Raw genomic sequence first — 26399 nt, 5'->3', positions numbered from 1 at the left:
GAGAGAGAGAGAGCTGGCTGGCTGGCTTGGGTGGGTAGGTGAGGGAAAACTTTTGCCTTCCTTTCCTCCCTCCCGTTATACCCCTCTCCTGCATTCTTAGCCAGCTGCTTCTCTGCACACCCCTCTCGTGCTCCTTGTCCATTCTGTATTTTTCCTTCCTTCCCCACTTAAAATGTGGTTAAAAAGCATGGATCCACATGGATCCTCAGGATCTTTGCATTGGGTCACCCCAAATTCACCATCAGATCACATAGCATGTCCATGGCTACAGCCTGCCCCCCAAAAATCGCACACGCACTGTTGCCTGGGGCTGCAATGGTGCAAAAATGTGGTTAAAAAGCATGGATCCACATGGATCCTCAGGATCTTTGCATTGGGTCACCCCAAATTCACCATCAGATCACATAGCATGTCCATGGCTACAGCCTGCCCCCCCAAATCACGCACCCACTGTTGCCTGGGGCTGCAATGGTGCAAAAACGTGGTTACAAAACATGGATCCTCAGGATCTTTGCATTGGGTCACCCCAAATTCACCATCAGATCACATAGCATGTCCATGGCTACAGCCTGCCCCCCCCAAATCACGCACCCACTGTTGCCTGGGGCTGCAATGGTGCAAAAACGTGGTTACAAAACATGGATCCTCAGGATCTTTGCATTGGGTCACCCCAAATTCACCATCAGAGCACATAGCATGTCCATGACTACAGCCTGCCCCCCCCAAAATCACACACCCACTGTTGCCTGGGGCTGCAATGGTGCAAAAACGTGGTTACAAAGCATGGATCCACAGGGATTCTCAGGATTTTTGCATTGGGTCACCCCAAATTCACCATCAGATCACATGTCTGTGGCCACAGCATGAAGCACAAAAATGATACATCCACTGTTTCATTCAGAATGTTTTTTCCCTTGTTTTCCTCCTCTAAAAACGATGTGCGTGTTATGGTCAGGTGCGTGTTATCGAGCGAAAAATACGGTAATCTTTGAGCCAGCTTAGGCTCAGTGGTTGTGTTTCATCGGCTGCTGCAGGCATGCTTCCAGAATTCCCCCCCAGGTAGAACTGTTGACCTGAAAACGTCTTTGTCATAAGGATTTATTAGGACGCTTCCTGCATTGCTGCCGTCTCGTGTTCTCAGTAGTGTTCGAAATTAGCCAGGCGCATTTTGCACCTGGCTTTTGACCACTTGTGACCAAGTGAAGATGCCTGGGATGGCGTTTGACATCTCTGCCATCTCTGCATGCCTGGGGATTATTGGTTCTGGACTGTTTTCACACTCTAATACCCCATCCTGTAGAATTCTGTCACTTACATGTTATCTGCACAACTGGAATGAATTTCTGGAACCAAATTGCTTTTGTGTGTGTGTGCAGCCTGAGCAGGAGCAGACCCCATTAAGAAAAAGAGGTTGGAATAGGCCAGTATATATGTGGACTGTCCCTGGATCAAGTGACTTTTCTTCTTTATGTTCTCAGAGCTCTTAACCTAGCTCAAGGTTGTCATCTGAACTATCCAGATGCTTGACTGAGAATTGATCACAGTCAGCCCATCATTTGAAAAATAAGTCTTTAGGGGCGTCTTGCCCCCAAATGGCAACTAGACAGTCTGTTTTGGTGACTGCAACCTTGTTTCAAGGAGCCATTTGGCGCCTAGCTTATACAGTGGTACCTCGGGTTAAGTACTTAATTAGTTCCGGAGGTTCATTCTTAACCTGAAACTGTACTTAACCTGAAGCACCACTTTAGCTAATGGGGCCTCCTGCTGCCGCCGCACGATTTCTGTTCTCATCCTGAAGCAAAGTTCTTAACCCAAGGTACTATTTCTGGGTTAGCGGAGTATGTAACCTGAAGCGTATGTAACCCGAGGTACCACTGTATACAATGAAAGAAATTTGCCGTGCAACATCGCTCCTTCATTCTCATATACATCAGTGAGCCAGCCCATAGTCTCAACAGTGGGGAAGCCAACCTGGTGCTCTCTAGATGTTTTGGATTTCAGTTCCTATCCGTTCCAGCCTAGCATATTCCTACAGCCAGGGATGATGGGAGTTGTAGTGCAAGAGGATCAAGAGCAGGCATAAGCAAACTCCGGCCCTCCAGATGTTTGGGACTACAATTCCCATCATCCCTGACCATTGGTCCCATTAGCTAGGGATGATGGGAATTGTGGTCCCCAACATCGGGAGGGCCAGAGTTTGCCTATGTCTGATCTAGAGACTCCCAGGTTGGCTGCCCTTGCTTCAAGGATACTATCTGAAAAGCAAAGACAACTTTTTGGCCCCTTTCTGTGTGTTGCCCAAAGCCTGCACTGGTGCAATGGACTCAAGTCTGTAAAAACTGATGCGTAGTAAGTGCAAGTAAAGTCTTTGAAGTGCCACAAGGCTCTTGGTGGTCTGTGTTAGAGCTAAAACGACCAATGCAGTTGCCCCCTCTGGAAATGGTTCCCAGGGATAAAAACAACTTTAGTTTTATAGCGGTTGTTAAGCAAGAATAGGTAAAGGGACCCCTGACCATTAGGTCCAGTCGTGACCGACTCTGGGGTTGCGGCGCTCATCTCGCTCTGTAGGCCGAGGGAACCGGTGTACAGCTTCCGGGTCACGTGGCCAGCATGACTAAGCTGCTTCTGGCGAACCAGAGCAGTGCACGGAAACGCCCTTTACCTTCCTGCTGGAGCGATACCTATTTATCTACTTGCACTTTGACGTGCTTTTGAACTACTAGATTGGCAGGAGCAGGGTCGAAGCAATGGGAGTTCACCCCGTCACGGGGATTCGAACCACCGACCTTCTGATCGGCAAGTCCTAGGCTCTGCGGTTTAACCCACAGCACCACCTGCGTCCCCCTAAGCAAGAATACATGTGCACAATTTCCTGAGGGATGTCCGTCCAGAGATTAGTTAATGGTGGCTGGTCATGATATATAGATGGAGTTGCAGGCTCCAGCTGATGTAAAATGTAAAGTCAGTTCATAAAAGTATAGTCGTACCTCGGCTTCCAAACGCCTTGGGAGTCAAATGTTTTGGCTCCCGAACGATTGAAAACCGGAAGTGAGTCTTCCGGTTTTCAAATGTTCTTTTGGAAGCCGAACGTCTGACTGGGCTCCCGCGGCTTCCTATTGGCTGCAGGAGCTTCCTGCAGCCAATCAGAAGCCGTGCTTTGGAAGTCGAACATTTCGGAAGTCAAGCGGACTTCCCCAGTGGATTCTGTTCGACTTCTGAGGTACGACTGTACTACCGAAAGAATACTTTATGTACTATTGGTAGGAATTTCCTCTAATTTCATAGAGTAGACCCATTTAAATTGTTGTTAGGCACATTAATTGTCATGGGTCTACTCTAAGTAAAAGTTAGTTGAATGCTATCTTTTCTCTGCTCCGCTCCCCCTGGGTTAACCCAAAAAATAGGGGAGACATAACATTGTGAAACCTTCCCCCCATCCTTTTGATGAGCACAAATTGTGCGCCTTTTCTCCTACAGCCCTGGTTAATCCTTTCAGTAGCAGATTCCAGATTCAGCAGCAGATGGAACCTTTTGTAAGAACAGCGAAGAGTAATTTTTTTAATGGACCATGGAATTTGGTGTTTGTACAAGGCAGCCTCCAACATTGATTTTAAATGATGGATTTTGACAGCAGATTCCAGTAAGCCTTTTAACAAGCAAAAACCAGAAACCTCTGCCTTAGGACAGTCAGTTCAAGGGTGTCCCAAGCATTTTATAGCTGATATAATCCTGTTTCATAGGCCTCCATTCTTCCAATTGTCAATCTATTGCTCACCCCGCAGAGCTCTAAAAAACGATCCATTCTCTAGAGGGCTCAAGTTAACGTACCCCTGGGGTGTCTTTCAGTAGTTACTGTATACCAAAGCCATGCCCATTTATGCCATTCACATACCCTCCAACATTTCTCTGGTGAAAATAGGGACATCCCATTCCATAATGATGATTTTACTATTTATACCCCACCCATCTGACTGGGTTGCCCCAGCCACTCAGGGCAGCTTCCAACACATGTAAAAACATAATAAAACATTACACATTAAAAATCTTCCCTCTACAGGGCTGCCTTCAGATATCTTCTAAAGGTTATATAGTTACTCATCTCCTTGACGTCTGATGGGAGGGCGTTCCACAGGGTGGAACAATGGGACGCAGTTACTCCATTCAGGACCAGGGAGTCCCCCACACCTGCCCACCCTCTGTCCCCCAGAAAGAATACTTCTACCTTGTCAGAACTCAAATCTCAATCCATTAGCTGCCACCCATCCTCCAACCGCCTCCAGACAGGGTTGGAAATTAGCAGGGCGCCAGGCGCATTTTGCACCTGAAGATTCTCCATTTGCAAGCACCTCAGAAAGTCTGGGTGCCATTTTTTTTGCACCTGGCTGACACTGAAGGATTACTGAAATGTACAGTGGTACCTCGGGTTACATACGCTTCAGGTTACACACTCTGCTAACCCAGAAATAGTACCTCGGGTTAAGAACTTTACTTCAGGATAAGAACAGAAATCGGGCTCCGGCAGCGCAGAGGCAGCAGGAGGCCCCATTAGCTAAAGTGGTGCTTCAGGTTAAGAACAGTTTCAAGTTAAGAACGGACCTCCGGAACAAATTAAGTAAACCCGAGGTACCATTGAATTTGCTTTGAAGCCTCAAAGTATATGTTGAGGATAGACAATCACATCAAGGAGTTTACTAATAAAGTATAGAGCGTTTTGAAAACTGAATAGATACCAATATTTTTATTGTAAACACCAAATTAAACATGTATTGATATTTTCTGCTAAACATGTGGTATTAACAATGTGTCACTTATGTGAATTGCGTATTAGTTCAAAATAATAAAAAGTGTTGCTGGCCCGCCGCCGTGGCGACTAGACATTCTGTTTTGGCTCCCAAAACCCAAGTCCCAGAAGCCATTTGGCTCCAAGCTTTTCTATTCCAGTTTCTAACACTGCCTCCAGACCAGGGGGTCAGCAAACTTTTTCAGCGGGGGGTCCGCTGTCCCTCAGACCTTGTGGGGGGCTGGACTATATTTTGGGGGGGAAAATGAACACATTCCTATGCCCCACAAATAACCCAGAGATGCATTTTAAATAAAAGCACACATTCTACTCATGTCAAAACACCAGGCAGGCCCCACAAGTAACCCAGAGATGCATTTAAAATGAAAGGACACATTCTACTCATGTAAAAACACGCTGATTCCTGGACCATCTGCGGGCTGGATTGAGAAGGCGATAGTTTGCCTACCCATGCTCCAAACACTCACACAGCATTGGTCCCTGACGCAAAGAATTGTGTTATCCTTTTTGCCATCTGGAACTGAACTCCAGGCCTTCCTGCGCTCTGAGGTTAACCTTTGTGGGCTTGCTGCTGCATAGCACATTTCTCCCCTAGCAAAATAGATCAGCATTTGCAGTCATCAATGCCGGGCACCTGGGCTCACTGATATTATTAAAATGCTCTGTGGTGAGATCTGTGCAATAGGCATAGCCTGTGTTGAGATTCCCAGCATAGTTGGTTTTGCACTTTGGAACGGGCCTTTTGAGAGTACAAGCAGTTTGTGGCTCGCAGAAAAGCTGACTTGGCAGATGCTCTGGCTGCCGCCGCCGCTCCCAAATAAATGCTGCACATGGAGTCCTTCTGCCGGAATAGTTGGATGTGGCAGCCGACTTGAAGGATGGGCAAATGGGCAGGCTATGCACTTTATCCCCCAACTTGGCAGTGTTTGTGGGGGAATGGAACTGATAACAGGAAAACTCACTTCCTGTTAAATACCATATTCATCCAGAGCTTCAAAAGCCAAAGTGTTATTCCTTTGTTACTCCTATCAAGGACAGCCTTGATAGCTTTTCTTCCTAGTGTTGAATTCTTCACACTGCCTCTTTGCCAGGCACTCATTCTCAACCCTCGCAGCACCTTGCTTGAGTCACCGGTGTGTGTTCTGCTCTACTTATTGAGAGAAGCCGGTAACCTGCCGCCTTCATGGTTTGAAATGTGTAATGTCATTGCATGTCTCAGGCTCAAAACAGGGCTGTGTGAAATCTACAATTCCACAATGGCACCCTGTTTGTTAATGGTGACAATTTGTTTTCTGGGTTGCAGAGATCGGCATCTTAAACCATCTCTGCTCTTAATTTTAATCTCTCTCTCTCTTGTTAAAAGCAAGCTTCTACCTAGCCTCTTCTACCTATGGGACCGCCTCTCCCGGTATGCCCCACGGTATGCCCCATGGAGAGCCTCAAGGTCCATAAATAGCAACACCCTAGTGGTCTAAGGAAGTTAGATTGGCTTCAACCAGAGCCAGGGCCTTTTCAACTCTGGCTCCGGCCTGGTGGAACGCTCTGCCTCATGAGACCAGGGCCCTGCAGGATCTGATTTCTTTCTGCAGGGCCTGTAAGACAGAGTTGTTCCGCCTGGCCTTTGGCTTGGAGCCAATTTGATTCCCTCCCTCTCTTTCTTTTTTCTTTTCCTTCTCCTCCTGCGAGGAGGCTACATTTTAATATTTTAATGTTTCAATATTTTAATGTTGTATTTTAATTTTGTTTTTAAGTTGTAATCATTCAACTTGTTTTTATTATTGCTTGTAAGCCGCTCTGAGCCCGGCCTTGGCAGGGGAGGGTGGGGTATAAATAAATATTATTATTATTATTATTATTATTATTGCTGTACAAGCTGGTTTAGAAAATGCCTGATAGTCTTGGAATGCATGTGGGGTGCTGAGCTGGAGTCATGCACGTGCATTTTGCTTTTTAGTGCTTCTGTGAAGACAATAAACCTTTTTCCTGATGATCAAGGTGCATTTTGAAGAGACAAAGAACAATTGAGACCAGCATGGTCTTCCCAAATATCTCCGATTATAAAGCATTCACATTTTCCCCTTCCAGCTTTCAGGCATCTGAAAGAGTAATTATGCATTTAAAAGAGGTAAAGGTAAAGGACGCCTGACAGTTAAGTGCAGTTGTGAATGACTCTGGGGTTGCGGCGCTCATCTTGCTTTACTGGCCGAGGGAGCTGACCTTTGTCTGCAGACAGTTTTTCTGGGTCATGTGGCCACCATGACTAAGCCGCTTCTGAAGAAACCAGAGCAGCGCACGGAAACGCCATTTACCGTCCCGCCGGAGCGGTACCTATTTTTCTACTTGCACTTTGACGTGCTTTTGAACTGCTAGGTTGGCAGGAGCAGGGACCGAGCAACAGGAGCTCACCCTGTCTCGGATTCAAACCGCCGAATTTCCCATCAGTGGTTTAGACCACAGCGCCACCCGCGTCCCAATTCTGCATTTAGTTTTGTGCAAATACCATCTGAAGCAATAGTCTCCATTTGAGGGAGAGCACAGGTATTTGGGTATCACCTGAGAAACCAGGAGAGGCAGTTGGTTGCTAAGACCTGTTTTTCCCTCCCACACTCAGATTCTGAACAGTTGTCCTGTTTTTTTTTTGTTTTTTTTTTAATCTTCACTGCTCCCTCCACCTATCCACAACAGGCCATATCTCCTGAGCCAAACTCCTTGCTTCAGCAGAGACAGCGTGGAACTCCAAACCTGAACTTTCAGCTTCTGATTACTTGCGTGTTCTTGCGTCAGCGAACACCTTACTGCATACAAATATGCAGAGCAATAAAAAAAAATTTGCATGCCAAGATAATCTCCAGTGGTTCTGAAAGAAGTTCAGAAATCTCATGCCAGAGATCAATGTTGATAGGCAAGTTTATTGGAAGGTTTAGTGTTCCAGGCATAGCATGTTCCTGGCTGGCTTGAACTCTTGTCTGTGTGTATGTGTGTAAGCAATGCTGGCTGGCCGGCTGGCCTTTGGTTGCTTTACCAAATCAAGTCTTTCAGGTCTTCTGTGCTTCTTGTCTTCCTTCCGAGTCAGCTCCACCTCAGCAATTCAGTGGGGAAATCAACCCTCTAATAGGTTCAGTGGCGTAGCGTGGGGGGTGCAGGGGGGGCCGGCCGCACCGGGCGCAACATCTGGGGTTAGGGCAAATCCACGGGTTAGGGGGCGCAAATCCACGGGTTAGGGGGCGCAAATCCACGGGTTAGGGGGCGCAAATTACTTGCCTTGCCCTGGGTGCTGACAACCCACGCTACGCCACTGAATAGGTTAATGTAACTAGGGCTTCCCTACGTCCAGAATTTTCCGGATGCACCTGGGATCCATCCTTCGGAAACAGCATTTGGTGAAATTTCTAAAAATCAGAAAAAATGTCTGGGAAAACCCAGGTGTATGGCAACCCATGTAGTTTTCTTGGCAAATTTCCTTTAAAATACCTCAAAAACAGTTCAGCAACTGTATCCGGATTTCCATTTTTTGAAATATGGCAACCCTAATAATGTAGAGATCCTCTTATTATCTAGACTCTGGTCTGTGTCTTGTTCCCAACCTCTCCATCAAATACAGGAGTAGAAATCTGGGGCTCTCCAGATTTTTGTTTTTCTCAACTACAGTTCCCATCATCCTTTACCATTGGCCGTGACAACTGGAGCTGATGGGAATTGGAGTCTGAGAAGCTTTGGGGAGCCACAAAGGTTCCCTACCCCTGTGGGCAGGCTCTTTAACAGTCTTCCGATAGTCATTGGCTAGCACGTTGCATACAATTTTTTTAAGGGGGGGGGGAGTGTTGGATTAAAACATTAGAAACCCGCGGTACTATTTCTGGGTTAGCGGAGTCTGTAACCTGAAGCGCATGTAACCTGAGGTACCACTGTACGTTTCCTTTTTTTTTTATAAGATTTTTATTAAGATTTTTACATTACAAAAAATAAAACCAAACAGAAAAAGAAGAAAGAAAGAAAACGTCTTTCCATCACATTATTTTTCATTTACTTGTTTCTTGGACCTCCTCGTACCTCTCTTTTTTGTATTCCAGTTCAATTTATTAGCTCAGCAATTTGTTTCCCTCTTTATTCTACCCAAATCTTTATTCTTAAATTATTGTGATCTTGAAATTTTACTTTTATAAACCCATTTTTTTCATATTCTTTTAACCCATTACAGCTAGAAACCTCTTAATTTTAATCCAACATTATTCTAAAGTTCATTAATTTTACAATAGCTCTGTAAATAATCTTTAAATTTCTTCCAATCTTCTTCCACTGACTCTTCCCCCTGATCTCGGATCCTGCCGGTCATTTCCGCCAATTCCATATAGTCCATCACCTTCATCTGCCATTCTTCCAAAGTGGGTAGATCTTGTGTCTTCCAGTATTTTGCAATAAGTATTCTTGCTGCTGTTGTGGCATACATAAAGAAAGTTCTATCCTTCTTTAACACCGTTTGGTCAACTATGCCCAGAAGAAAGGCCTCTGGTTTCTTGGTACCACTGTACGTTTCCGAGCACAATTCAGAGTGTTGGTGCTGACCTTTAAATCCCTGAATGGCCTTGGTCCAGTATACCTGAAGGAGCGTCTCCACCCCCATCGTTCAGCCCGGACACTGAGGTCCAGCGCCGAGGGCCTTCTGGCGGTTCCCTCGCTACGAGAAGTAAAGCTACAGGGAACCAGGCAGAGGGCCTTCTCTGTAGTGGCACCTGCCCCATGGAACGCCCTCCCATCCGATGTCAAAGAGATAAACAACTACCTGACATTTAGAAGACATCTGAAGGCAGCCCTGTTTAGGAAAGTTTTTGATGTGTGACATTTTAGTGTATTTTTAATCTTTGTTGGATGCCGCCCAGAGTGGCTGGGGAAACCCAGCCAGATGGGCGGGGTTCAAATAATAAATTATTATTACAGTGGTACATCGGGTTACAGACGCTTCAGGTTACAGACTCCGCTAACCCAGAAACAGTACCTCAGGTTAAGAACTTTGCTTCAGGGTGAGAACAGAAATCGTGCTCTGGAGGCGCAGTGGTAGCGGGAGGCCCCATTAGCTAAAGTGATACCTCAGGTTAAGAACAGTTTCAGGTTAAGAACGGACCTCCAGAACGAATTAAGTTCTTAACCCGAGGTACCACTGTATTATTATTAGTAGAAGTAGTAGCAGTATTGCCTTTGGAAACGTTAACTTCAGGGCATCTTTTAGAAGATTCTAAACAAAACCACTCCAACCTGTTCTGCTGCATAGCTCTCAGGTGTGCCACTTCCCAGGCAGGACAGTCTACCCTTATAATATAATAATAATTATCAAAGCTCAAAGATGCCTTTATGGTGTGAGTTGACTGTTTGGCACTTCCTTTTAAAAGCATAAGCCCCGGGAGAGACCAAACTCTTAAACACAACATTTTGGTCTCTGCTAACACTACCCCACCCAAGCTTTCATTGTCCAAATGATTCCCAGCTCCTGAAACACTGAGGGCTAGAAACATGGCTTTTACGTTTTCTTCTTTATAACCCTACAAAGCAAGCTGAGCTGCCACACTTGAGTTCTTTGAAGTTGCTCCCTCTGTGCTTTATTATTTCAGTCCTCCGGGGGTCTGATGCAAGTCTAGAGAATTTATTTTGTTTTGTTTTGTTTTGCTGCGAGGGTTACAGCTTTCAGTTGATAGGCTTATTGGTATGGGACGTTGGGTTTCCCAAAGGCATTTGGAGAGGTGCTGTGTGTGTGTGTGTGTTGGTGAGTGGGGTCTGCAACAAAAAGTTGCAGTGTGGAATTGCTCCTGTTCAGGTTTCCAGCCATGCTGTTCCATTTTCCTACTCCCACCCCAACAACAATTAGTATCCCATGTCTATTCAGCACACACAGTGGGATGTTTTCTGTCACACACCCCTGCCGGCTTTTTCACAAGACTTTTTAATACAGTGGAACCTTGGTTCTCAAATTTAATCTGTTCCGGAAGTCCCTTCCAAAACCAAAGCGTTCCAAAACCAAGGCGCGCTTTCCCATAGAAAGTAATGCAAAATGGATTAATCTGTTCCAGACTTTGAGAAAAAACACCTTAAACAGCAATTTAACATGAATTTTACTATCTAACAAGACCATTGAGCCATAAAATGAAAACAATAATCAATGTATTGTACTATAAAATAAAGATGTAGATGATGAAAATTAAAATTATTATTTTTTCTTACTTGCACTGATGATAGTCGTTGTTTGGATGAGGGGGGCTTTTATCTATTTCCGCAGTCACACAATCAATCAATCAGTAGCTGAACTGTGTTCCCCACAGTCACAAAAACAAATTAACCGAAAAGGCCTCAAAAAAAAAAACCAACCGCAAAATAAATAGCAAAAACAAAAGAGGCAAACTTAATCCATTCTGGATGTCTGTTTGACTTCCGAAATGTTCGAAAACCAAGGCACAGCTTCTGATTGGTGCAGATGCCCTGGAAACAATAGCCGACAGCCGCATCGGATGTTCAGCTTCCAAAAAATGTTTGAAACACTTCCAGGTTTTTGGTGTTTGGGAACCATGTTGTTTGAGAACCAAGGTACCACTGTACTTCTGTAAACCTTGAAGTGCCCCCCCTCCCCGCTTTTTGGCTACATAAGAAGTGGCACTCAAAGAATTGTTTCTGTTTTAGTATATATGTTGCTCCACAATTGGTAGGGGTACAAGGTGACTCTGTCTGGGAACCTGGTTTGAGGTAGTGGGTTTATTGCCAGCCAGATGGGCAGGGTATAAATAATAAAATTATTATTATTATTAGGTGGAGGCAAGTGGCAGTGACCTCCTATGGCATTTTGCAATGTTTTTATAGATCTTTTTCTAGTAATCTTCCCCTCTATAAGAGGCCAAACCCAGCCCTGCCCTTGAAATTTCTCGCTGCTGTGAAGCGTGACGCAAATTCAGTATTGTGTATTTTTGTGGGTCATAATTTGGGGAGCCAATTTGGGATTAAAAAGCAGGGTGTGAACATGCACTCCTTTGCAGCCCAAGCTCTCTTATTAGGGGTTGTTGTTGTTTAGTCGTTTAGTCGTGTCCGACTCTTCGTGACCCCATGGACCAGAGCACGCCAGGCACTTCTGTCTTCCACTGCCTCCCGCAGTTTAGTCAGACTCATATTTGTAGCTTCGAGAACACTGTCCAACCATCTCGTCCTCTGTCGTCCCCTTCTCCTTGTGCCCTCCATCTTTCCCAACATCAGGGTCTTTTCCAGGGAGTCTTCTCTTCTCATGAGGTGGCCAAAGTATTGGAGCCTCAGCTTCACGATCTGTCCTTCCAGTGAGCACTCAGGGCTTATTTCCTTAAGAATGGATAGGTTTGATCTTCTTGCAGTCCAAGGGACTCTCAAGAGTCTCCTCCAGCACCATAATTCAAAAGCATCAATTCTTCGACGATCAGCCTTCTTTATGGTCCAGCTCTCACTTATTAGGGGTAAGGTTCTGGAAATATCAGCCTTGGGTTGACATTGTTCTTCCTGACCAAAGCCCCAAAACAGAATCTAAAATGTGGAACTGCAAGCCTCATTCTCAGAAAACCGTGTCTTTCTCTGGAGCAGAAGTAACCAATACAGTGCTCTCCTTGCCAGTTGTTTTGTACTACAACTCCCATCAGCCCCAGCTGGCATGGTCAGTGGTTGGGGGTGATGGGAGTCGTAGTCCAATATAATCTGCAGTTTGGCTACCTCTGCTCGAGGGCCTTGTTTGAGTGGTGTTTTACGCCCTCTTTGAACATTCAGGAAAACATCCTTGACTTTTGCTCCTTGAGGGAAGTACCACATAAGAAGGTTTGCTTAGCATTTCGTCCCAATGTTTTTGCTTCCTGCTTTTCTCTGCCGCTCCCCACTCTTTGGAATAAAGAGAAAGGAAGGCTCCCTTTTCCAGGAGATGAGGACATCCTGTCTTTGTTCTGGTAACATACATTACATGACCAAATGCTCCAGGACTAGGGATCTGTATTGGCCTTAAAGCAGCCCTGCTCTGGGTTTTGGTGAACTGATACAGGCCAAAGTGGGATGAAGCTGAAGAGTCATGGGCACAGTCCCATGTGTGAACAGGGGCTCCTCATCTTTCTTCGACGCCCTCCACTCCTTCTCAAAAGCTTCTCCTTTTTTTTAAAAAAAATTTTTTTTTATTGGTTTTAATTCATTTTGCTGCATCCAACATTAAAACAAGTGAAGAAATAAACATACATAACACATACATACAAAAAAGGAGTACATAAATAAAAGAAATAATAATTAAAAAAACAAAAGAAAAAACATCACCTAACATAAAGCACCAACTAACTAACTTACATTAACTAAATAACTAAATAACACACAACATTAATTGACTTCCCTTCATCTCGGTTTCAGAATATATTATATGATTTTTTATCTGCAGTTTCTTTTCCTCAAAAGACTCTTTACGTCACAAGTGTTACGTCACACCTACTGTGATTTTTAGATTTTTTACCTCTGTTTCCATGTATGTCATAAATTTATTCCATTCTTTATTAAACTTTATGTCTTTTTGATTTCTTATTTTCTGTGTCATTTTTGCCAGTTCTAAATAATCAAATAGTTTGGTTTGCCATTCGTTTATAGTTGGGATTTTTGATGTCTTCCAATTCTGCGCTATTAGAGTTCTGGCAGCCACTGTCGCATACTGAAAGAGTGTTTGGTCTTCCTTTTTGATTTCCTCCCCAATTATCCCCAGCAGAAAGGCTTCGGGTTTTTTTATAAAGGTATATTTGAGGATTTTTAAAAATTCATTGTAAATAGATTCCCATAATTTTTTAGCTTCTCCTAAATGTCAGGAGGGACATTCTGGTGTAGCACCCGAAGGACTGCCCCCCATAAGGAAAAACTAGCTGCCACCATGCTAGTACAAGAACAGTAACACTCCCAGTATGTCTGAGCACAATTCAAAGTGTTGGTGCTGACCTTTAAAGCTCTAAACAGCTTTGGCCCAGTATACCTGAAGGAGCGTCTCCACCCCCATCATTCTACCACCTCCTGGCGGTTCCCTCCCTGCTAAGAGTGAGGTTGCAGGGAACCAGGCAGAGGGACTTCTCGGTAGTGGCACCCGCCCTGTGGAATGCCCTCCCACCAGATGTCAAGGAGAAAAACAACTATCTGACTTTTAAAAGACGTCTGAACGCAGCCCTGTTTAGGATAGTTTTTAAAGTTTGATGTTTTATCGCGTTTTTAATATTCTGTTGGGAGCTGCCCAGAGTGGCTGGGGAAACCCAGCCAGATGGGCGGGGTGTAAATAATAAAACTATTATTATTATTATTATTATTATTATTATTATTATTATTAATTATTTGCGTGCACACATGTGCTTCTTTGGATCATGGTCTGCACTCTTAATGCGCACTGTTTCCTAGTGTCCGTGCATGCGCCATCCATCACATTGCAGTGCAATGTCCTGTTGCTGCTTCAGCTTGCCCCCTCCTCATGGATTGGGAACCTGTAGCTCTTGGTTGCCACATCATGGAGTGTTTAGTGTTTATAGAAATGGGATTTTGAGATGTATGCCTCAGAGAAAATGACACTTGAAACACACCCGGCATGCATTTGAACAGCACAGCCGGAATGTCCTCTTCCGGCCCTTCATCATGTGCCAGATGAAACATGAATGTCTCCTTTGCATGTGACCTCTGTGTGTTAGACTTGTGAGAGCACAGCTCTGTATTAGTGATTTATTGCTCATTCCCAAACCTGGCAGGAAGAGGTTAATGTGGGGTGTTTTCTAGGGTTTGTGGAACATACAGAACAGTAATCTCTTCAGAGCCAGCCCTAGCTTGTTTACATAGCCACATTAGTGCATGGAATGTGGACTCTTCCCAAGGTTCAGTGATAGAAACTCAGATACAGTGGTACCTTGGTTCTCAAACATAATCCGTTCCAGAAGTCTGTTCCAAAACCAAAACGTTCCAAAACCAAGGCACGCTTTCCCATAGAAAGTAATGCAAAATGGATTAATCAGTTCCAGACTTTTAAAAACAACCTCTAAAACAGCAATTTAACATGAATTTTACTATCTAACGAGACCATTGATCCATAAAATGAAAACAATAATAAAATAAATAAATAGGACAGTATTGTAGATGATAAAAATGAAAATTACTATTTTTTCTTACCTGCACTGTTGATAGTCATTGTTTGGATGGGGGGCTTTTATTAATTTCTGCAGTCACACAGTCAATCGGTCAGTAGCTGAACTGGGTTCCCCACAGTCACAAAAGCAAATGTACTGAAAAAGCCTCAAAAACAAAAACGCAAAATAAATAGCAAAAACAAAAGCGGCACACTTACACCGTTCCGGAAGTCCGTTTGACTTCCGAAATGTTCGAAAACCAAGGCGCAGCTTCTGTTTGGTGCAGGTGCCCCAGAAACAATAGCCGACAGTTGCATCGGACATTCGGCTTCCAAAAAACGTTCAAAAACCAGAACACTTCCGGGTTTTCAGCATTTGAGAACCAAAATACCATTGTATACTGTATTAGCTAGGCACCAAATGCCTCCTTCAACCAAGATTACGGTTGCCATTTTGGAGCCAGACAGCTCGAAAGTCTTTTTTTCCGATACCACCCCTTGGTTCCTGATTGTGCAGATGAAATATCGCAGATAGAATTCTGAAGGACATGTTGCTAGTTTGTGAAAGCGGGCGAGATCCAAGGATCCCGAGGCATGACCCTCCCGATGATGGAGACATCAGACACCAACCTGACACACGGGCATATTCACTTGGTCGCAAGTGTCCGATAGCTAGGTGCAAACGCCTGGTGAATTTCTAATGCTGTTCGCCTCAGGTGTCAAAACGCCTTGGACCGGTCCTGGTGGTGTTTGATAGTGCATGAAACATTGGTTATGAACCTTTATAATTTTCTCTTTCACCATTTCACCATTTCCGATTGCTTGTGTATTTTCTTGTTCACTCATTTTGAAAGGTGCTATTTTTGTGCATGACTTGATCTTTGCCTTTTTGCTGTGCAAATAGAAGTGATGTCAGTGTCGGACCTCCAGCCACTCACAGTTAACTTATGGAGAAGCTTGGTGAGACATTCAGTGAGTCATTTATTAGACAGTGTGTTCCTGCTCAAATTTCTAGTATGTGACTGCTGTAGGCAAGTAGTACTGCAGGTTTTCTGGAAGCCGATCAATGCCATCTTGCTATAAAACCAATAAAATATTCTAAAGAAGGATTTAAAAGCCCTGCAAAGTATTTGATCTTTATGGTCTGCAGACCAAATAAAATGAGCTGGTTATGAACCAAGTGTGGCTGAATTCACACAGCAGGCTATATGTTTTCTAAAATAGATAAAAATAGCTGTTAGCGAGAGCTTAGCTCCTCTAGAAACAGCAACTGTGACCTAAATCGAAACGAATGTTCTGATAGGGTTAAACCAACAACTACTAATCCCTTTCCCTAAATCTCTCCTGCAATCATGCATTAAAAAGGGATCTGTTTCTCTCCCTCCCTTTGCATCTTTGCAATTCTGCCAATTAATATTTTTTTTTGCATCTCTGCAGTTCTGAGGGCTGGAGCTTAGCTCCAGAGCCTGTCTGCTTGCATAGCCAGTGTGGTTTATAGTCGGGCATGATGAGAATGGTTGTCCAAAACATCTGGAGGGCACCAGGTTGGGGAAGGATGCTTTGACATCTGGCCTGGGAGGCAAATGGGAATTAAATCTCCTTAACACATGGGATGGCTTCTAAGTTTGAGTCTATCTCCCCCCCACCATTCTCTTTATGCCTTCCTATAGCACCGAGCTGCAGCTGTTTCTCCCTGTCCAGTAGTTTTTGGCTGGTACAGCATCTTCTTACCTCCTGAAGCTTGGGGGGGGGCTGTATTTTCCTCTCTTCCTTTCACACCCCTAGCTGGTGATTCTCCCTCAGCAGCAAGACCACTGTGTTCCAGACATCTCCCCCTCCAGCCTTGCCTATGTAATGTTCCTGCTGGGGGGTGGGGGTGGGGGCAGGAAGCTAAGGAAGTGGCTGCTGACACTATCCTCACCTCTTCCTTCTTCGCATATTTGCTTTCGATGATGTGAGATTGGAAACCAAGGGTGCTAACACAGTGCTCATATTTTAGTGGTTTGGAGTAGGAATTTTTTTCCTTTTATAGTACAGTGGTACCTTGGTTCTCGAATTTAAGCCGCGTTGGACGTTCGGTTTCCGAAAAACGTTTGCAAACCGGAACACTTACTTCCGGGTTTGTGGCGTTCGGGAGCCGACTTGCTCTGGAGCCAAGCTGTTTGAGTACCAAGGTACTACAGTGGTACCTTGGGTTAAGTACTTAATTTGTTCTGGAGGTCCGTTCTTAACCTGAAACTGTTCTTAACCTGAAGCACCACTTTAGCTAATGGGGCCTCCCGCCGCCACTGCGCTGCCAGAGCATGATTTCTGTTCTCATCCTGAAGCAAAGTTCTTAACCCGAGGTAATATTTCTGGGTTAGCGGAGTCTGTAAGCTGAAGCGTATGTAACCTGAAGCGTATGTAACCCAAGGTACCGCTGAACTGTATTGTTCGATGAGCCCTTTTAGGAATGCTGTTGTGTTTTGCCTAATCGCTGTTGGGTTTCTAATTGAGCTTTAGCTGTTGAACATTCTTACAAAAGTTGGGTGCTACCCCCACTCTCTGCCCAGCCGTAGCAGGAGCCTATGGAGCTCCAGGCACTCGTCCAGGGTCTGCATTCCTTTAAAGAACTGAGACATGGCAGAGACTGTCATAGCTTTAAGAAGTATGGTTTATTCACCTTCAGTTTGCACAACAGCATGGTCATTTCAAGAGGGGCCTGTATCCCACAGCAGGGCAGCCTTGGAGTCCAAAGCATCTCTCCAAGCCAGCTTGCAGCCAGCCTTCCCCAAAAGTATCAAGGTCTTCCTTCCTTCTTCCCAGCAATGTTTTTTTTTTTTGTTTAAAAGTTTTTATTATTAAAATAATTCAACATTAATACACACATATTGTGAATTTAATTTAATTTAATTTGTACCCCGCCCTCCCCAGCCAAGACCGGGCTCAGGGCGGCTAAAATCAGGTATAAAAACAATTGATTAAAATAAAAACAAGATTAAAATACTACTTAAAATGCAGCCTCATTTCAGCGGAAGCCCAGATCAAAAACTGTTTGTGGGGAGAAATCTTCACCAAGGCCAACTATCCAGACTGGTCCTACGTGGGCCAGAAAAGCCAGGGAAGTCCCCAAATAGGGGTTCCATCACAGAAGGAAAAGGAAAGAGGGGGAGGGGATTTATAAGATAAAAACTGTTCCCTTTCCCTTATGAGGTATTCCGGAGCCCGTATAGAGTCCTTAAGTGGGTTCCCTATTGGTAGGAGAAAAATAACAGGCCAACCAGAGTACCGTATTTTTCGCTCTATAGGACGGTATTCCGGAGCCCGTATAGAGTCCTTAAGTGGGTTCCCTATTGGTAGGAGAAAAATAACAGGCCAACCAGAGTACCGTATTTTTCGCTCTATAGGACGCACTTTTCTCCCTCCAAAAATGAAGGGGAAGTGTGTGTGCGTCCTATGGAGCGAATGCAGGCTCCTTGGCTTCAGCGATAGCAATGGGAAGCCGCCGAAGCGCAGAGGGAGTGCTCCCTCCGCGCTCCGGAGGCTTCGCGTTGCTTTTGCTGAAGCCTGGAGAACAAGAGGGGTCGGTGCGCACCGACCCCTCTCGCTCTCCAGGCTTCAGGCAGCTATCCGAAAGCCTTTGGAGCACAGCAGGAGTTCCCCCCCGCGCTCCGAAGGCTTGCGGATAGCAGCCTGAAACCCGGGGAGCGCAGCGCCAACTCATGAGATGCTGTTGCTTTGGGGGAGATGGGCTGTGTGTCATTCGATGACAGTGGAGGGAGGTGTTTTGGGGTGTTGCAGAGGCACAGCCTTCTAACTAGCATCTCACCAGCGTTTCCTTGTCCTCCTGCAGATCTGTGCCCTTCTCTTTGCCAGCCTCTACATCCTGTGCTACTTCATCCTAACTCGCTTCAAAAGGCACACAGACTTCACAACAGGTAAGGTGGGGGCAGGAACTTGGGTGAACAGGATCTAACCCCCTGTGTTCATGTCTTGCTCAACGTTTAGGTTTTTAATAAAGGGTGGCTTGGATTCCTTAGGGAGGCATGGGAAACAACGTTTGTTCTCTGCCAGGAGATGCCAGCCCAGCTAAGTGTGACTGTGGTCCTACGTGCATCCAATGTTTGCGCATGTTTGGGACGACATCTCTGCTACAGCAGTGCTCTTTGGACAAGCTTTTGTGTCTCTAGGGTTCTTATGCTTGATAGGGCCTGGTGATACCTGGTTTTCTTTTTTTTAAAAAAAATATTTTTTATTAGATTTTCTACAAACAACAAAGAATAAAAATCAACAACAACAACACACCATATTTTTCGCTCTATAGGGCGCACCGGACCATAGGGCGCACCTCATTTTTTTGGAGGGGAAATAAAGAGAAAAAAAAATATTTCCCCCCCGCAGCCCCAAAGAGCAAAGAAGCCAAGACAGCCAGCGGGATCCATCCCGCTGGCTGTCTTGGCTTCCTCTTTAGCCACACACAACCTCTCCAGCTGGGATCCTGCTAGCTGTCATGGCTTCCTTTTTAGCTGCGGGGCTGGGGCGGGGGAAGCCCGAGCTTCCCCCGACCCCAGCCACCAGAACGGGTCTGGGAGCGAAGGCAAGGTTGCGCGGAACCTCGCCTTCGCTCCCGGAGCTTGCCGGGCTGGGGCTGGGGGAAGCCAGAGCTCTGCCTGAAGCCCGGGGTGCGCAGCGCAGCGCTCCCCGGGCTTTGGGCTGCAGGCTGCTATCTGCAAGCCTTGGGAGCCTGGCGGGAGTTCCCGCTGGGCTCCGAAGGCTTGCGGATAGCTTCCTGAAGCCTGGAGAGCGAGAGGGGTCGGTGCGCACTGACCCCTCTCGCTCTCCAGGCTTCAGCGAAAGCCTGCCTTCGCTCCATAGGACGCACACACATTTCCCCTTCATTTTTGGAGGGGGAAAAGTGCGTCCTATAGAATGAAAAATACGGTATACAAAAGCAGTATCAAATCCATGAAATAGGATTCTCTGAATCCTTTGACTTCCCTCTACTCCCTTAGATTTTCTTTTTCAGCTGCATATCATTATTACTCTGAGCCTCTTTTCCTCCAAATTTTCCTACACTATCTCTACAATTACAAGTGATCTTAAAACCCTGCCAATGTATTAACCTGCTTACAATACTTTTGCAAATACATAATAAACATTTCCCAATATATATTCGGGGATATCTGGTTTTTAGCTATATCACCAGTTTTAAAGTTGTCCAAAGATAAACAAGTTAACTTACTACAGTTCTATGATTCTATAAACCTCACCATAATTTAATAATTATCCGTCTCTGTATTTCTAATAGTGTAACCAAATCAGTAACTTTTGACATAACTGTAAAAACTACTCTGAAAATTTATTATTCCAACCTGCAACTGGTTGTAAATGTGAAGATTATACCAGCAAGAATGAGTCTTTCTGTAAAAAGAGAGAGATTTAAATCAAGTCTTACTGACTAGTGATTTAAATCGTGGTTTAAATCAAATTGATTTAAATCAAATCCACCTTGTGTGAAACTATGGAAGACATTGTGTCCCTTCTTCCCCAGCTAGGTCACTCTAGAGAGGGGCTATTCCCCGGTGTCTGACATCTTTGCAGCAGCTTTCATATATATATATATATATATATATATATATATATATATATATATATATATATATATTTGCAGCTAAACCCTGTGGAAAAGGCCTTTTCCTTCATGCTTTGGTTGTTTACACTGCGGTTAGCCTAGTTGTCCCGGGAGTGGTTGGCCTAGGCAACATGGGAACATGGGGAGTACGGTTATTCAAGAACTCATTTTCGCTTCAAATGAGCACTGGAACTGAATTTTATGCAATCTGATGCTGGAGATGACTTGCTAGGCACAGGGTCCATTACGAGACCAGGAAGAAGCCATGCGCAGCCCCAGGTTGCGGAGGTTTTGCGCTTGGTTTCCATGCCAACCAAAGGGTTATTTCCCAGAATGCTCAGTTCCAGCACAGCAGTAGTCAAGAGGAGTCCTGCTAGCCCATAGAACTAAAGGCGCTGGAGTAATTTCTGCACCCAATTGCCTGCATTCAAATCCCCTTTATCAAGCAGTTGCTGTTCCCCTTGTGTTTCTAGCCTCCTCCTTACATAGCTTTCAGCAGCGCTGCTCCTGATTATATGGAGAAAACAACACACGTGTCAAAGAGCATAATGCGCCGGCAAGGGAGCTGTTAATAAAGGAGGAATTCAAGACAGGGCCTTCTTGTGGTGGCACTTCAGCCCTGATTATCTTTGGAGGGGCAGGCAGTAAACCCTTTTTATTTTGTTGAGCCTCCAGTAGTGTTGAATTAGAATATGGAAGCTTTACCTTTTTCAACCCTGTTTTTAGTCTTAGTTCTTAAATCTTTCTTTTGCATGATTCCATAACTTTATAAATTTGTTTAATTTCATTTTGGTGTAGCGGCAAGAGTGTCGTACCAGCAGCTCGGAGGCCAGGGTTCAAAGCCCCACTCTGCCATTAAGCTCACTTAAAAGCTCAACAAAATAAGAACATTTTACTGCCTTGGGCCAGTTACAGCCTCATAGCCTAGCCTAGCCTAGCCTGCCTCCGAGGGTTGGTGTTGGGACAAAATGGAGAAGGGGGCGGGGGAGAGAGAGAAATGTGTATGGCACTTTGAGCTCCTTGGAGAAAAGGCGGGATATAAAATAAAATTAAATAAATAAATAAATAAATAAATAAAATTAAAATTTAGAGTTTTTTCTTACTGTAAAACATCTTTGGGGGCCAGAACATGATCTAGAAGTGCTAAAATAAAACAGTAATGGGTGTTACAGTGTCTGAGGAGGGGAGAGAAATGGCTTGGCAGAGGATGGAGATAAGTCCTGCCTTCAGAATTGCCTGCCCCCTCTCCCCCTTCCCTTAACTCCCCCCCCCAAGTTCCCACAGAATATAGTTTGCTATTTGCTGGGCGTTTTGCCAGTCCCAAAACAGCAATTAAGCGAAACTTCATCACAATGCATCTGGGTTACAGGCTGCCGGACCCAGGAAAGAATGGATTAGTTCTGTTTCTCTATAGGGAGCCAAGTCTTTTCAGACAATGTGTGCCTTGTATTCCGGATACCAAGGAGACCAGCTGCGCTCCGAAGGGCTTAACATGGCCGCAGAATGGGGAGAGAAGGGGGTTGCCATTCCATTAAAGCAGCTAGAATGTTAGGGGCATCTATGTAGGGTTTTGTTTTTGGTTTTTTTAAACCTGTATTATTAATGGTAATTCATTCCTGCCAAGCAAGCAGTGCAAATATTCATCTTCTTTTTGAAATCATTTTTATTTGATTTTACAAATATAAATTAATTACAATACCAGTTACATACCCATAAAGTGAGGTTGAATCTCAAGACTTCCCCCCCCGTACCTTCCATGGGTCCTATTGTCAACATTTCCAACTGCATCTTGTTTCATAGCCCATGTTTTATCTATCCAAATTGTCCGCAGCATTTGTTACATTACAAGTGAGATTAAAATCCTGCTAATGTTTTCATCTGCTTACAGTGGTCTCCTAAATAAATTACAGTCATACCTTGGGTTGAAGTAGCTTAGGGTTGAGCATTTTCGGGTTGGGCTCCGCGACGACCCGGAAGTAACACGTTACTTCCTGGTTTCGCCGCTCGCGCATGCGCAGACGCTCAAAATGACGTCATGCGCGGAAGCGGCGAATCACGACCCGCAGATGCGCAGACGTGGGTTGCGTTCGCTTCAGGATGCGAACAGGGCTCCAGAACGGATCCCGTTCACATCCAGAGGTATTACTGTATAAAATTTTCCCATCCTTTCTCTAATTTCTTGTCTTCTTGGTCTCTGAGTTTCCCGGTCAGTTTTGCCATTTCGGCGTACAGTGGTACCTCGGGTTAAGTACTTAATTCGTTCCGCAGGTCCATACTTAACCTGAAACTGTACTTAACCTGAAGCACCACTTTAGCTAATGGGGCCTCCTGCTGCCGCCGTGCCGCCGGAGCACGATTTCTGTTCTCATCCTGAAGCAAAGTTCTTAACCTGAAGCACTATTTCTGGGTTAGTGGAGTCTGTAACCTGAAGCGTATGTAACCTGAAATGTATGTAACCCGAGGTACCACTGTACTACAGTCATACCTTGGTTGTCGAATGGAAACCATACCGGAAGTCTGTTTGTCTTCCGAAAACGTTCGACAACCAAGGCACAGCTTCCAATTGGCTGCAGGAGCTCCCTGCACGCAATCGGAAGCCGTGTCAGATGTTCGGGTTCCAAACAACGTTCGCAAACTCATTTCTGGGTTTGCGGCATTCAGGAGCCAAAACGTTCGAGTCGAGTCACAAGGCGTTGGGGTCCGAGGTACATTAGATGTCAATCTGTCAAAGGCTTGATTTTTGAAATAAAAGACCTGCTCTAGCAGGAACATTAATGAGACCAGGGCTGGAGCTCACATCCCCACTCAGCTGTGCAACAAACTGGGCCTGCCGACGTTTTGGGGTGCGATCAACTTTGCAGGATAAAAAGGGGCAGGGAAGAGAGTGGTGTCTGCCGCCCTGAGCTCCTTAGGAGGAAAGTTGGATGTGAATGTAATAAGTAACGATATTCGTTCTTTCTTAGTTGATGAAGATGCTGCTGTCAACAGAATTGCGTAAGTTCTTTTCCTCATCATTCCTGGTACTTAAAATTACTGGCATCCTTTTTTTCCTCTCTCCCATCCTCCTGCTTTACCTCCCCTGCCCCCCGTACATATGTTTAAAAAATGCTTTATGTATAATCTGTAAATAGCTGAACAAGAAGCTGACTATAAATGACAGTTAAGGCTGCAATCCACACCTGCCTGGAAGTAAGTCCCGTTGAATTCAGCCGTGCTTACTTCGGAGGAAACATGCAAAGGACTGTACTGCTCATTACTTGTTGAATTTGTCGGCTGAAAAATGGAGCAGAATCCTTCAGTTTCATGCATTTTGGGGGTATACTTTTAAGAAAGGGTGTACTGGAGGCGTTCTCAGCCAGATAAGACAATTACACATTTTCTGTGACCATTGTTAAAATGCAGGTTCTTTTTAGTTCTCTCATATCTGTACGTGTATCTTTAATGTCTGAGATGGGCAGTATCCAATTGATGTGTTGTGTCAGCACCGGGATTCCTGCTTGCACAACAGAACTTCTCTTCCCAAACAGCCACTAAATCTCTACTAGGGGTTCCCCAACCCTCCAGATCAGATCTGGGGAGGGTCCAGGGAGTTGGAAGGGAGAAGCTTCACTGTACAAGTGGAAATTCTTGTGCTGACAGAATGCGTTAGTTAGATTCTGCCCTATGTCTCACCTACATTTAAGGAGATGATTCACAAGATACATTTCTATATGGGTAAAAAGGCACTTAACATATCTCTCTCCTCTCTCTCTCTCTCTCTCTAATTTTTATTAAATTTTCTGTTTAACAATTTAGAATACTCATTTAAACAACCTTAAAATATCAATGACTTCCCTTCTTCTCTTCATTTTGGATAACATAAATCCCTGCATATTTTACATAAACTAAACCATTCAGTATTCCATTATTACATCCATCAAAACTTCTTTACACTGTTGAATTAAGTTAACATGTCTCCTTAAACTCATATACAGTCATCAACAGACTCCCAAAAGTAGTCAAGGAAAGCTGCAGCCATTCTGTGGTCATTAGACACCTTGGGCTGTATTTTATTTTGTTTTATGCATGCATAGACACTTTTGCAATAGCAGTTCCATAGTATGTATTTTTAAAAAACATTGGGGCTTCTCTATCTGTGGAGCATCTTGGGCCTCCTGCTGCTCGCCTTCATTCCTGGTGCGGAAGAAATGTTATTCGCTTGAAAGGGGGCAGTGGGTGGGTGGAAAGCTGTCAATCATGAGACACAGGTTTTAAACCCCCTTTCTTTGCTCTGCTCCCCAGACTCTGGCTGTGTACCTTCACCTTGGCAGTATCTCTAGGAGCTGTGCTCCTGCTTCCCTTCTCCATCATCAGCAACGAAGTTCTGCTTACCTTCCCGCAAAACTACTACATCCAGTGGCTCAATGGGTCCCTCATCCATGGTGAGCTCCATGCTGTGGCTTGTACATTCGACCGCCTGGGTCTTCAGTGCGCTGCTCTATGGGAAGAGAGAGCAACTAAGGGGGGTTAGAGGTTGTAAAGACTGCGGAGAGAATAATTGGGTGCACTCTTCCCACCTTGGATCAAATCTATGCTTCCAGGTGCCATAAGAAAGTGCAGAGATAGCGCAGGATAGTGCGCAACCCGGAAATGATCTCTTTCAGCTTCTGCCTTCTGGAAGAAGGTACAGGGTTATAAAGACTAGGACTAGCCGCCTGAGAAACAGTTTCTTTTCCAATGCGATTTTGGTTTTAAACGCAGTGTAAGGTAGTCCCTATGGGAGTATATTGTATTTAATTATGGGGTATCAAGAGTTTTTAGGGGGATAACCAGGCTGGGATAGCTGGGATAGTAGGCTTGTTGGTTTCTGAATGTCTGATGTAGATTTTCAATTTTGTTGTTCTGTATGGGACAATGACAATAGATTATTGTATCGTAGAGAGAGCAGTTGTGTGGCATTGCCTCTTCAGCAATAGCCAGGGATATTATTTGCTGAATACTTCCCATTACACTGAAAACTACTATGGTTTCCGGGGCATTAATTGGGTTTCTGAGTACCCCAGCCGTGAGACTCCTCAGTGGGGAGGCTTTAGTTCAGCTCAGACAAGTTTTAAGAAGCAAGCTACCTTTTCTTTATTTCTGGCAGGGTTTCCCAAATTTCGATCTCCAGCTGCTTTGGACTACAATTCCCATCATCCCTGACCAGTGGTCTTGCTAGCTATGCTAGCTAGCCTGTCCAAAAAAAACACAGCTGGAGACCCAATCTTGGGAAATGCCGATAATATAATAATAATATTATTAATAATATAATAATGGCTTAATAATATAATATTATTGTTAATAATCATTAATATAATTATATTAATAATAATAACATAATATTAATAATATAATTAATAATATAATAATGGCTTAATAAATCATAATGGCTGGGTTTCCCCAGCAAGTCTGGGCGGCTTTCAACAGAATATTAAAATACAATAATCTATTAAACATTAAAAGCTTCCCTAAATAGGGCTGCCTTCGGATGTCTTCTAAAAGTCTGGTAGTTATTGTTCTCTTTGACATCTGGTGGGAGGGCGTTTCACAGGGCGGGTGCCACTACCGAGAAGGCCCTCTGCCTGGTTCCCTGTAACTTGGCTTCTCGTAGCGAGGGAACCGCCAGAAGGCCCTCGGCACTGGACCTCAGTGTCCAGGCAAAACGATGGGGGTAGAGATGCTTCTTCAGGTATACAGTTGTATCCAACCCTTCCAGCAAGGAAGTTCCCCCCCTCCCCATTTATATTCTCACAACAACCTTGTGAGGTAGGTTAGGCTGAGGGTTGGGAGTGGGGCATCCACCGCTGGTCAGATAAGAAGGAAGGAAAGCTTGAACTGTATATCCATAGAGATTTGCCGTT

General features: G+C 44.7%; 1 protein-coding gene across 3 annotated transcripts in view; it reads left to right on the top strand.

Moving 5' to 3' along the window:
- LMBR1L (limb development membrane protein 1 like) overlaps positions 1-26399 on the top strand; it is a 52815-nt gene that overhangs the window by 8095 nt on the left and 18321 nt on the right. For all 3 annotated transcript variants that reach the window (XR_014544420.1, XR_014544421.1, XM_083598746.1), the window contains exons 2-4: positions 18742-18826; positions 23484-23514; positions 24802-24941. Coding sequence is in view for 1 of the 3 variants with exons in the window: in XM_083598746.1 (XP_083454872.1) it covers positions 18742-18826; positions 23484-23514; positions 24802-24941 (256 nt within the window). In the remaining 2 variants the exon portion in view is untranslated. The remainder of the gene's footprint in view (positions 1-18741; positions 18827-23483; positions 23515-24801; positions 24942-26399) is intronic.

This window comes from Podarcis filfolensis (assembly GCF_964270895.1).
Source record: "Podarcis filfolensis genome assembly, chromosome: 2".
Lineage (NCBI taxonomy): Eukaryota > Metazoa > Chordata > Lepidosauria > Squamata > Lacertidae > Podarcis > Podarcis filfolensis.
The sequence above is the reverse complement of the archived record's forward strand: the minus strand, read 5'-3'. Positions and strand labels throughout refer to the sequence as shown.